General features: G+C 36.3%; 1 protein-coding gene across 1 annotated transcript in view; it reads left to right on the top strand.

Annotated features, from left to right (window-relative positions):
- Positions 1 to 6343: 6343 nt before the first annotated feature.
- Positions 6344 to 13714, top strand: part of LOC102371294 (vitellogenin-1-like) — a 57308-nt gene continuing 49937 nt past the window's right edge. The window contains exons 1-6 of the mRNA XM_006021626.1: positions 6344 to 6383; positions 6726 to 6746; positions 6970 to 7121; positions 9729 to 9980; positions 12105 to 12266; positions 12726 to 12877. Of these exons, the coding sequence (XP_006021688.1) occupies positions 6344 to 6383; positions 6726 to 6746; positions 6970 to 7121; positions 9729 to 9980; positions 12105 to 12266; positions 12726 to 12877 (779 nt within the window). The remainder of the gene's footprint in view (positions 6384 to 6725; positions 6747 to 6969; positions 7122 to 9728; positions 9981 to 12104; positions 12267 to 12725; positions 12878 to 13714) is intronic.

Here is a 13714-nt window from a genome sequence, read left to right as displayed (position 1 = left end):
AGTAAGTATTAATTAATTCATTTCTGTGCTAGTGATCAGATTAATTTTAAAATTAAATTGTGTTCATCTGTATTGTCATCTTTTTATATGATTACATCCTGGAGTTTTTAAAATCAGAACAGTAGATCAAATGCTGGTAGGTGATTTTGCATTTTTTGAGGGTAAAGTCAATGTCTATTATTTGAATTGGCAGAAATATGTGTGCTGCTTTCTTCGGAGCTATAAACTGCTTATCTTATCTGGCCTCTGACCTGGTGTCACAGTGACCCAGCACTATGAAACGAAGGCATCATACTCTTCATACGTTCTGCCCCTAAGCAAGATTATATTGAATTTGTAATGTAGTATCATAACCTCCTTTGGCTTTCAGTAATACAGGGAAGTTTTCTATATTGTACAACTAGATAGGCCTGATTTGCTATTCTGTTACAATGGTTTTATAGTGAGATGAAATAGAGATTCAAGCCCAGGGCCTACAAAACAAGAAAAAGATGTAAAAGCCCTCTCTGAGAAACACTGTTCTGTGGAACAGGAGCAGTGGCTTCATTTAGAAAGCACCTAGTATATTTGGGATGGTGATAGAAAGAGAGAAATAATTTATTTGCAAAGTAGCATAAATCTACCCCATGTTCGGATAAACAAATAATAAGCAAGTCTAAGTCCTTTCTCAGAAGACTTTACAATCTTAGAGCCCTGCATGGGATTTACCAAAGAAGAGAGGGTGCACAGGGAATTCCTTTCTTCCTTACACAGTTTTGCCAGGGGCACACAACTAATTGGTTCCTGTGCTGTCACAGGGTAAGAAGGGAGTCACGGCCACACCTTCACAAAGATGGGTGCGTTATGGAGGAGTATGTGCTCCCTTTTACAGTGGCTGATGGACTGTAGTCAGTGTGTGGGACTCGCAGGGACTCCTGTGAAAGCTTGTAAAAGAAGCCATTCTGACATGCACCGAGTCCTCCTTTTTGCTTTACTGCTATGGCAGACAATAACTCCCCAACCATCTCTGCACCTACCTGCTGCAGGGGATGGTGAGAAAAGCTTAACACTTAATACACCCATGCAAAGTATATAAGAATAAAACATTACACCAACATTTCTTTCCCTGAGGTGTGTATAATCCACAGTAATCACAGACATTAATGCAAATATAAGTAGTGCCCCTGTGTATATAAGAACACTATTTGGATGCCATGCATTTAATATCCTACTTCCATAGTGACCATGTCATTACCGAAATGAATTAGGAAAAGTTATATTTGCCTGGTATAGCTAAATTGCAATGTTACCCATGTCTCATTATCAATGCCACAGAGACTACCTGACCATGTAGTCTAAAGTAGAGTGAAGGTGAACTTGTAGCAGGTATCTTCTAGTGCAAAAGAACTACATAACATCACTAGCTCTCCTTATTCAAATGAGCTGCCTGGCACTTACCAATACCCAAAGACTATCTAAAGGAAGAAAGGAAGGCAGAATGGAAGGGAGGAAGGAAGAAAGGAAGAAAGAAAGAACTGTAGCCACGTTGTGAGATCTGTAGTCATGCTGTTGATGAAAGTGATGGTAATGAATAACGAAGTTCAACAGCAACCATAGTGATGGTGAGATTTGACATCACTAGAAAATAGCAGAACTGAAATGTGTCAAAACATCTATTTTCAAGTGGAAAAGATTAGGTTTTCAATTCTGTTCTCTCTCTCTCTCTTCCCGCCACCTCCCTTTGTCTCTGGAAATGACCAGAGGTCTCAGAAACTTTGCCAAAATTGCTACATCTCCATTAAGCATTTTGGCTTCAGAATAGAATATTCTGATGGAAAAATCATCAAAATTCTATCACTCAGCTGTGCCGAAGGCACTGCATGAATGACCCTTTTCATTGTCCATGTTCCAAAAGAAAAAAGAAATAATAAATAATGTTGCCACCAATTTAACTGTGTAGACTCGTAGTCCAATTCCTGCTGCTTTAACTTCATTGGTATCATAACAGAATAAAAGTGGAGTAGCAATGGAGAAGCTGACCCCTCTAGTGCATAGAATGGCATTCAGAACAGCAGAAACACCTTTTAAACAAGCAAATATAGCAAAATCCCTCTGCAAATGCACTAGAATCAGCATCTGGCAGCTTGGCTCAACCCAGAGTATATGTTGGTTGACCAGAGGCAGCAGAAAGAATGCAAATGTTATCTGGGTGGCCACACAAAAATTGTGGCTACACAATACTTTTACAATTTCTCATCAGGCAAATATTAGATATGCAAAATATATTATTTATTTATGTAGTTTTAAATATTTCCTTATATTTACAAATTGGGCAAAACTGAAAGTTAAAATCACTTAGCTTAGCCATCTGATTCTATCCATTTCAACCGACTGCGGTTGCTTGGGAGCTGTTTTGCTAATCCCCACTTTGTCACTAGACAGTGTTTTAGCAGGATGGAAATGCACCATAATTCAACAACATGAAAACAGAACAAGGAGGGTGTGGGGCTATCGGCAGCAGTCCAATAATAGATAATGAGACTCTGGTACCCAAGCAGAATGTATTATGTAAAGACAATGGCCATGTGGAAGAAATTGTTCTAATCAAGTTAATTATGCTTTATTCATGTTTCATTTATGGCGCAAGTACCCTGTAAATTCAGAGCATCTTAGCTCATTATATTGCCATGCAGCTTTCTAAGTACATGCCGCGCTCATGCTTTCTGTAACTGGCTCCGCAACAGTCCATGTTACATGTGTTGCTGTGGAAATGGCACGAGAATACTAGTAGCATTATGAACTTCTTTTTTTAAGAGTGCTCCCATGAGATTTCCTCTGCTATTTTAAAATTCTCTTTTTCTCTCTGCTTATATTTTAGCAATCCTTATACAGCTGGCAAAGAGACTGTGAAAAGAGGAACATTTCCATCTATCATGAAAGCAAGCACCAACAGGTTTGTTTGTGTGGATTTCTTTAATTGTATATATTGTGGGGTATTATGATGGTGTTCATCTCCACACCATCTGAGTTCCTGAAAGTATTTAAGATACGTAGCATTGGTTTTAGAAAGCACTGCTCTTAGACATACTCTTTTTCATCTGATTCCCTAAATTGGTAGGTTATTTGTTTTTAAATTCAGAGTTGGATGTCATTCTAACATGACTGTTTTGGAGAAATACTAGTTTAGGCTAACACTCAAAGTCTTTAGCAAACTTTAATTATGTCTTTCATTTACCTGTTGAATTTATGTGTATTTATGTGTGGTCTGCCAGGCTGCCTTTTGACAATACCAAAGGGTGTAGTGAATTTTTGGACTCTCTCCTCAACCCCAGGGAAACCATCTCACATGGGGGTGGAAGGGAATAATGAAGGGGAAGGGAAGTGAGGGGTAAGGGAAGAAATGAACAGTTGATGAACTCAACATAGGGCAACACCATATGTTGTTATCTCAGTTAAGTATCTAATATTTGGGTTCTTATACAAATTTACCACAAACTTTGACCCTTTCAGGTTTCACCTGCCATTAAGAGTAATGCAAATTTTTCATTATCAGATTATAATGAAGCTATTTATGTTTTCATCTTTATAATAAATCCTTTTTAATATAAAAATAATTTTACCACTATATTAAAATGTACATGTGGCCATTCTCCATTATTCCAGTTTTGGGTTAAGTCTCTGTTAAATTAATTACCTCACTTACATTGTTTCAATATTCTGTACTGTTGTACAGCCACGCTGATTGGAAGAGTAATAGAATCATGATAGCAGAAGCAATAGAATTCCATATGTTACGACTCCAAATGTATTCTGTTGCCTCTCTCTATATAGCTGCTTTTTCATAGCATGCAAACAATATGACTCCAGGGGAATTTTTTCCTTTATAAGAAATGACCTTGTATTTTCTTAAATACTTCTTCCAAAAATGACCATTGCCTGAGATCATACAAACAAAGAAGCATGAAGACCACCTATCATTTTGAAGAGACAACATCCAGGAAAACATAACATGCACTTGATGTTTCAGGGCAGATGTTGTTCTACTGTTTGAAATGGCATGGAACCAATTTCCAAAGTATAACTCTATCATGACAATTCATTAATTTATCCTGCATATTTTTTAAAAAGATATAGTTTGAATAGATGAAGATATTTTGTTTTTGTCCACTAGAACATTAAGATTGCATACAATAAGTATATCCAGACACACACACACACACACACACACACACACACACATATAGATATCAATGAAGGAAAACTGGCAGAAAACATATGATGAGGGCACTACTGTTTGTATATCTTTATTACTGCTTACCCTTAAAGTTCTAAACAATGTTTAAATCAAACTTTCCCTCCATAAAACGAGAGAGAGAAAGAGAGAGATTATCTAGATTATATAAAATCAGAATATCCAGACACAGAGAGAGAGAGAGATAATAGATAGATAGATAGATAGATATCCATCTTGAGATCTATATATCGATTATATATGTAGATATATTAGATGCTGATATATAAATATAGATAGATAGATATGTGTGTATCTGAATATTCTTATTCTGTCATCTAGATAATATATATATATGTATGTATGTATAGGTGAGTATGTATATGTGTGTATATATATGTATATATGCATGTGTGTGTGTGTGTATCTTTTGTTTTATGGAGGACAAGTGTGATCTAAACATTGCTTAGAACTTTACGGGTAAGCAGTAATAAAGATATACAAACAGTAGTGCCCTTATCGTATGTTTTTTGCCACTGTTTTCCTTCATTGATCATCTATTCAACTGCAGTAGTGAGGCAGTACTTGATGCTCCATCTCTGGACCTCAATGCCATCTACCAAGTAAATGACATAGCTGCTGCTAGGCAGAACAATACACAGATGATTGTGCACTACACATTTGCATCAGGTTATTCTGCATAGCTGACTGCTCCATGTACTCCACAGAAAAACTTCATCTCAGGTGCACTGGCACAGCAATAATAGGCTTCATTATTCCTGCAGTCGGGCAGCACTACTCCAGGTAAATGGAGTAATAAGGTATAAAGAAGGCTGTTTGATGGGGATCACGGTAAATAATTTCTCGGGATCAGAACTAAGGGCCTTAGACCTGTAGCTCTGGTTTTATTCTTCTTATTTCTAATGAATTAGAGGCCTTTCTCCTATGGATGTCATTTACCTGTCTGCATGAGCACTTTACTAGCAAGCAGTTTTTACTTTTTGCATCCTTAAAGGAATATTAGGTGACTTTTGCATTCTTCCCTCAACAACCTTGCAGCCAAAGCGTATAAATGAAATCTTCTATTTGCTATGTAATTTATATATAGCATTTGCCCAGAGTCAAAATTATATTCTAAACCGATGTAAACTATTTCAAAACGTACATAGCTGAACTTTATTTTTGGAGAAATGTGGTTTATATTGTGATCTTTTTCTAAAGGAAAAATGGAATGTAGTCATTGTTACAATGGGCTAGGCATCACAAAGTTCTAGAAGATGAATGGGAGGCTGTGGGTAAAAATTTCAAAATGGTCTTAATGATTTAGTGGCCAAAATCCCTTTGGAAATCAATGGTACATGGTCTAACTCACTTAGGTGCTTTTGAAAATTTACCCAGTTTCTTTTCTTGGAGTCTTCTCTTAGGAATTACACAGAATATACAGTGGAGCTGCTTTGGACTCGCATCATTGTGACTTAGCAACAGAATCCAGGATATTACTAAGATTTCTCATTTGGATTCCTGGGATAAGGCCCTATTCGTGCAAAAGACAATCATGCTAAGGGACCCAGGCAAGAACTGTTGGAATTGGTGTGATTCATTTTGCTGGACTGACATGTAAACCAACTTACAGACCTCTTAGTGACTGGGAAATTAAATCATGCACATATTCCTCTCTAAAACACAGACCTTCCACTTCTAAGAACCAACGTTTGTATCAAAAAGCTCGTGACTGAGATCATCACCTGGTGTTAATCACCAGAATTTGCTGCTGTCAAAGGAATAATGCTGAGGTGAATTGGCTATAAAGCTGGCCCGTGTTTTTTAAAATAACTCAAATATGTGTTATTAGTTGATGAATTATTGTATGGAGAACTGGGGAAGGAAAGAAAAGTAAAAACAATAAATTTCATAATAGGTTTTATTAAATCATAGACAATATAGGTTTGGTCATAATTATCCAATAGTCCAGTGTTATCAGCATTCCTATCCCAAGAAATGTTTGTTTTGGGTTGATCAATAATGATTCTAAAACATGCTTATCCACCAAACTGACATGCCAAAATAATCACATGGTACTATAAGCCTCCATAAAAGAGGACCCAACACATTTACTTTTACCTTAGCCTCACAATGAGGGGCTTAATAATAGCTCTGACTTTAGGCCTTGTCGGTAAGTATTTTATCCATCTGGATAAGTTTGCAGTAGTTTCTTTCATAATATGGCTTCAGAGTCTAATTGTTGTCCTCTGTAAGTATAACCATCTCAAGTTATGTAAAAGGAAAGAGATAGTGATAGCAAATTCCCCATTGTCTAAGAGAAGGTATGGATATCTTAGATACCTTCTTAAGTTAAAATATAAAACTAAGTTTAAAAATTAAAATAGAATTAACTGGAAAGCACTATGCAATATGTATTTTACAGTTAGGGTATAACTTGGGACTCTGAAGTACAGTTTATTTTTCTTTTCTTATTCTTGATGTTTTAATTTCACTCTTTCTTTTTCTCTTTCAGGGAGTCAGTCTCTTAATTATCGTAAGTAATTTTCCTATCAGCTAATGTAGATATAATAACTGCAACTCAAAATAGAATCTGAAATATATATGGATGTTTAATTTTATTTTACAACTGCTAATTTTCTTCAGAAGTAATGCCAAATTGATCTTTGTTATTTGGAATTGTTCATAAAATGTAATAGGTGTACCTGAATGTGTTCATAGGCTCTCTCTAATATTTGTTGGGCATTGTTGCTTTACAGAACCTACTTTCAGTGAAAGAAAGGTTTATATATATGATCATGAAAGTGTACTTCTCAGTGGACTCCCAGAGAAAGGACTTGCAAGAGCTGGAATAAGAATAAAAAGTAAAGTGGAAATTAGTGGCATTGGGCCAAAACTTTGTCTTATTAGGGTAAGAAAATGTATCCAATTTGAAAACTAAAATTACCTTCCTACATTACTTTTTCAAGCTTTGGGGAAATAATTAAGTTTCATCGTATGTTTTGCTTACTCAGGCAGAATGTAACTAACGCTATTATTTTTTATGCAGTGCCCTAAATTCTATTTGCACTTTGCCAGGTAATTCTCAGCTCAAGCCAACCTTGGGGTTGAAGGATTTCTTCTGCTTTGTGGCCAGGGAGACAATAGAATGTAATTTCAAATGCACAATAATTTAGAATTGGATCAATTCAATTGTTCCCAAACTGTATAACCTAAGATTATTTAATCAACCGATTTTATAACCAGAAAACAAAAAGCAGTATACATACTACAATAGCCAGATGTCATTCAATATTTGGCATAATTAATTTCTCCTAGCTATTTCTTTAGCTGCAGGGACACAAATGACGTTTTATGCTGCACTGAGATTGCATTCCTTTGCTACATGCTGACATTAAAATTTCTGAGTAATTACTAAGATTTCTGATTATATGGAAACCATTTTTGCCTTGAATGTAAGCCTATATGGGCTTCTAATGAATGTATTGGAATATACGTCTCTATCACTGTAGATAGACTCCACTTAATTTTATGTGTGTGGAAGAAAACTGATCTCTTTAAAAGCTTTCACTTGGCAAATTGAAAATTATGGATAGAGAAGATTAATCGCTGTGTCCTAATAAGTTTCTAAAAAGAACAATAGCTCTACAACCAGAAGTAGCCAAGTACTATTATGTATTATAAGAGAAAATGAAAATTTAGTTCAGCATTTTTTTCCACCCAACAAGTTTCCTGAAATTTCAGGAAAATGATCCACCCTATATTGTGATGAAGGCAAGCTCTGTCCAGGTTTCTTTGCAAAACAGAAACAGGGTGCATCTATACCTGGCCATATGGCACCTTTATTACTGTGCTGTCATTTAGTCCTTCCCTTTGGCAATACTAAAAAATGGCTAACACCCATTCTGCACTGTGCTGGCTGCGCACGGTTATTTTTAGCTGCTATATCAAGGGAGCGCGTTGCTACTGTGACGTAACGGCGGTGGCACAGTTTTAACCAATGGCCCTATGGTGCTGTAGTGCATTGCTACAAAGCCGTAGCATCTTGTGTAGACATTCCCATAGAAGAAAAGAAAGATCCACTCAGGAGTTACCAATAGTATGTCACTCATGTAGCCTATAAGAGAACCAAGATCAAGTCTCTGCTTTTCCATTCTCCCACAAAGAGGACAATTATTATTGTTGTGGGACTGGTCAATCTGTCTCACCAGTTTTATCCAGAAAATTCATTCTGGACCTAAGAAACTTGTTTCCAAAAAAAGTTTAATCAAAACTGGAATATTCTTGAAAAAGATAAGAAAAAGGAGAGGTTTAGAATATTGCAGTTACTGACCAAAAAAAAAAAAAGAAAATTAAAAATTTCTCTTTACATATGTAGTGAGGCATTCATTTTGATTGTAGGAAAAGTTTACTTTTTCTCCCGTGACAATTACATGATATGGTTTGGGGAGAAGGAATAACTGAAGAAATTAATCTTTAACATTAAAGCCACTGCTTCATATCTGGTTTAAGTCAAAATTAGTGATCTCAGTGTTTTCATCGTCAGTAAACAATATAAATACCATTTCTTTTGGCACTGTCATCACAGACAATGTATTGAATGGATCCTGGAGACTCAGCTAACACTGCCCTAAAATGACCACCTAGATTTGGTAGAAGCACACTAAAATGACAGTGTTGAAGGCTTCTACTGACACAGCCCACTCTGGGGACTACAGTCACCAGGGTTGTCAATGACTTCCATTTAAAAAAACCAAGGAAAAGTGTCTTTAAAAAAATGAAGCCCAATGGCTACCCAGCCCAGCTCAACAAGGAAAAGATCTGTTCAAAATCCCTAAGCTTATAGCAGTACTGATGCTGAGCTTTCTTACCTGGTACCACCAGGAGTTTGGACAGCCCATGGGTGAGACTAGAATGTGAAGTAGGGAACAGAGTTTCTTACATCCCCATACTAATTATGTTTATATGGTTCACCTAGCAACCATGTTGCTATTAGCTTCAAACTTCAGCTATGCTGTGTGACCCCAATGGCAGAGATCACGGAGTGCATGCCAAGAGGTAATACTGCCCCTGAGATTTGCAATTTTGAGGGAATATTCCTGCTTTGTGCAGCTCTTCTTTGGCATATTTCTATGTAAAAGCCACCTTGGCCATAAAGAACTATCTGTGGATAAAAAAAAAGTCTAGTCTATGTGGAAACATCCTGTTTAGCTACTTTTTACCTCTGCATATCCAAATCATGGCTTCTGTAAAGTATTGCTCCATTCTCTTAAATGCTTCTTTCTCTCAATTTTTCTCGCTCTCTCTCATATACATACATGCCTATTAGTACTAACAATGTTAATGATAAAGTGAAACCTTGGTTTTATCATTTAAAAGGCTTTCCTTCATTAAAAAGTGGTGCCCAATAAAGAGACAGGCATACTTATTTACATAGTTTTAGCTATATGCATTCAAAAAAAGTTAATGAAAAATAATTTAAGTGAACATACTTCCACCTTTCTGCCTTATTTCATAGATTCATTCAGTGGAAGCAGCAGAGTACAATGGTGTCTGGCCCACAGATACATTCACTCGGTCATCTAAACTGACCCAGGCTGTTTCTGGGCTAGTGAGCATGCCCATTGAATTTGAATACAGCAATGGCCATGTTGGGAATCTCCTGGCTCCAGATGCCATGACAGAGGATGGTCTTAATATTTACAGAGGTATTCTAAATGTGATGGAACTCACCTTGAAGAAGACACAGATCACATATAACTTACAGGAGGTGAGCACTTTGCTTTTTGCTTTGTTTGGAGTGTAATTTAATTAAGCATGCACTTCCGGCTCTTTCAGTGCATTTAGTTGAATTCAGTATTGATAGAATATTTAATAATAAGCAATGTCTAGACTTGGAGGTAAGTTGTTCAGCTATTCTTTCTGTGCCTTCAGTAATGGTGCACTATCTAAATGGTTCCATGAAATGGATAGATTTTTAATCTACTTGATCAGCTGATTTCAGTAATGCATTTGTGATATTGTAACCTACAGAAATCAGGTTTTTGGCTCCAGCAAAAGGAAACTACTCTGAAAGCTGAGCCTACATAAAATCTGACTAATACATTAAAATAAGATTAAACTCTCAGCATATTAGTAAGACTACAGCTAGAAATAACAGCAATTTGACTTTTCTAAAGCATCATATATATATTAATCCCTTTTAACCCCTTTTAGGGGGAGTACAATATTATGTTGTGATATTATAAGGGCATTGACAGCTGCAGCTGAAATTCTGTTGGAATTTCCACTGTTGTCCAGGGTTTTATACTTTAGTCATATTAAATCACCTGACATTACAATCCACCGTACAAATTGAAATGTATATAATTTTGAAAAAAATATATTTACATTGATTAGTCTGGTCTTGGTGAAGAGACCAGTAAACAGCTTGAAATCATTGTGCTTTCACATTATTTTTATTGCAAATCCAAACCAAAACCACTTTAATTTAGACAACTGAATATTTAATATGATTAGGGTTAAGTCTGGACAGGAGCTTCAGAATCTAGTACTTTCCCAGTATTTGTTCCATGTGAGACACCATCTTAAGACACTGTGGCTGAAGTATATCCAGTACCTAGTTTCTTCTCCTCATCTTGTTTCTAATTCAGTTGCTTATCCTTCAGAGGTCTATTGTTGAGCTGCACATGTAAATTTAACTCTTTTAATCTGATTTAACCGTTGGCATCTTTACCTGATAGTCTCAAAGTACTTTACAAATGAATGCCAGGATTAGTTCCAAAACATTGACCTGTGGGAAAATGAAGCATGACCCTGAGTGTTTGCACTCTGCAGACTGCAGTGAAGTCAATCAGAGTTTGGGCTGTACGAGCACTGCAGAAGCAGGCATTACACAACCTTCCAGAAGTGACTTAATGGGAGTTCTTCCTAAGTGACATCTGCAGGGTGAGGGTTTACACAGTGAAATAAAGTTTCAGTTATACAATGGTTGTGCATACCTCATCTTGCTTTAATCTAAGTAGCACATGTAAGAATAGTAGTAAGGACGTGGTAGCATGGGGTAGAAACCAAAGTACAAGTTTTCCAGGACCCCTGGCTATGTACAATTCCAAATGGAGCAACTATACAATATCCCTTATATCTCCCACAGAAGGGAAAAAGACAAGAAAATAACCCTTCTTCCCAAATGCATTTATGTATCATCCTTTATCACTATTAGATGTTCTAATCACAGACTAAAGAGAACTAATATCCCTTATAAGTATAGAAGCTTTAAATATTATTAAAAGACTTCAATTAAAGCTGTAATGCAAGAAAATCCACAGTTAAAGCTCCTCAAGTCTTAAGTGATTTTTAATTATTGCTTCTCATATTGTATGTCAAGATCATTTGCTATTGCAGTCTCTAATGGAAGAATGTGTGAGCTATAGGTTAGGTATGATGGGAATTTTAAGAGCCAAATATCTACCACAGTTCTGAAACTCCTTGCTTTTAAAGTTTAACTCTTACTGTTCAATTTATTTCAAATTATTTATAATCCTGGATAATGTTTCATAGTCAATAGGTTCTAGCTGGAAATTTCTACAAACCTCCCACTGGGCCAAAATATTGTTTCACTGAAGTCCATGGGCATTCAGTCAGAGCTTTCAATGGGGCCTGGATTCAGGCCTTTGAAGAATATAAATGGGAGGGGGAGGGGAGCATGAAATAAAGATGATCGGGTTTTTACCTCCTGATTATACTGTAGTAAAATAATAGTAAATACTTCCGAAAGGAATCTGGGTATATGCAGCTGATAAAACTAGTATACACAAGCCCATGCTAGGTGTTCAGCAATTCTGCTGAAAGATAAGCATTCTCTGAAAGCTGTTCAATTCTCATTTTTTGGCAGGCTGGAATTTCAGGTGTCTGTAACACTACCTATGTGATTCAAGAAAATAAACGGGCAAATCAAGTCTATGTGACCAAATCCAAGGACCTAAACAGCTGCAATGAAAAAGCTCAAATGACTACTGGTTCTGCATACACGTATCCATGCAAGACCTGCAAAGAAGTAAGATAGATTTATGTGTAAACAAGTAGTGGGACTAAACAGACATTGATTTTGCATTGGTGGTTCCTGACTTAAACCCCAATGAGTACAGAAAATCCAGGGCAGTTATAACTATATTTGCTCTCTACATGTAATTCATATACGTATATTGAACACAAGGCCTCTGTATCAGCCAAGTCCCCTTTGTAATTTTAAGGTAAGGGTGCATGCACCTTGTACTAGCTCTCAGAGAGAAATTTTGCTCTTGTAGAAGGAGACCACCTCCTTTATTTAGGGAAGAAACAATTGCAGTAGAATTTCTTATTGGTATGAGCAATGGGACAGGGATGTACAGCTGAGCTCTATCTTGTAAAATTGTCGTGGTAAACAAATGAGTCACAGTGCATGATATACAAAGTATTATTTCATCACAGAACTTAAATTACTTTGTGCTTCTTTTGTCACTGTTCTATTTTGAAGAGTAACAGACATTCCCGGGCTACTGCTACTCATAGTTACAAAATCAAATCTACCCAAGATGAAGCTATAATTGTAGAAGCTGATGTTCAGGAACTCCATCAGTTCACACCATTCAATGAGATAACTGGAGGAGATGCTGTTGTAGAAGCAAGGTACTGTAGACTGATCCAAAATTTTGCATTGCTTCAATTCACTAATTCCACCTCTAAATAATCTGGTCAAATTCCCTAAATTAAACTAATCCACTGTGCTGACTATACATTGTTTGCCAATATTTCATTATATAAAGTCTCAAACAGGTCATAAAACACAATCTTCAATGATAACCATAAATTTGAAACATACATGTACATTCCTATCCGAATTTTCTTAGCTAAAGTTGGTGGTGTTTGATTAGTTTAATTCCCAGGGGTATTTGATTTATGTCTTAAGGGCCAAAACAAATATATTTTCATATGAAAAAATTGAAAACTAATATCTTTTCAGTAAAATACTCTGTGACACTCACTGAAAGGGAGATCTCTGGAAAACAGTAATGCTAAAAGGGACTCAGGAGGATAGTGCATAGGAAACTGTGTATAGGAGCTTGATATGGATATGCTATCAAACCTGTTAATGGGCTGGCTGAAAACTTTTCCACAAACTTTGATAAAAAATGAGTTTTTAATGTTTTTTTCGTGTGTATGTGTGTGTGTGTGCGTGTGAGAGAGAGAGAGAGAGAGAGACAGAGAGAAAAGTGTTTGTCTTCCATTGATAATTTTGTATTTCCATCAAAAACTCTATAGCCAAAACCCAAAACTGTTTGGCTAACAACTTAAACCTTCTGATTTTCAACCCTACTGCAGTTTCAATAGTTTATTGAAACCAACTTTGTTTTAATTTTTTTTTTTTTTAAATCTTCCACAGGAAAAAATTATGAGGATCTTTTTTTATGGGCTTTAGATGCAGAGGGGATTGGGTTTTCAGACTTGCTTACCATTGACCTAGCT

This window comes from Alligator sinensis, unplaced genomic scaffold, assembly GCF_000455745.1.
Source record: "Alligator sinensis unplaced genomic scaffold, ASM45574v1 scaffold952_1, whole genome shotgun sequence".
NCBI classification, from domain to species: domain Eukaryota; kingdom Metazoa; phylum Chordata; order Crocodylia; family Alligatoridae; genus Alligator; species Alligator sinensis.
Note: the sequence above shows the minus strand (reverse complement) of the source record. Positions and strands in the feature narration are given on the sequence as shown.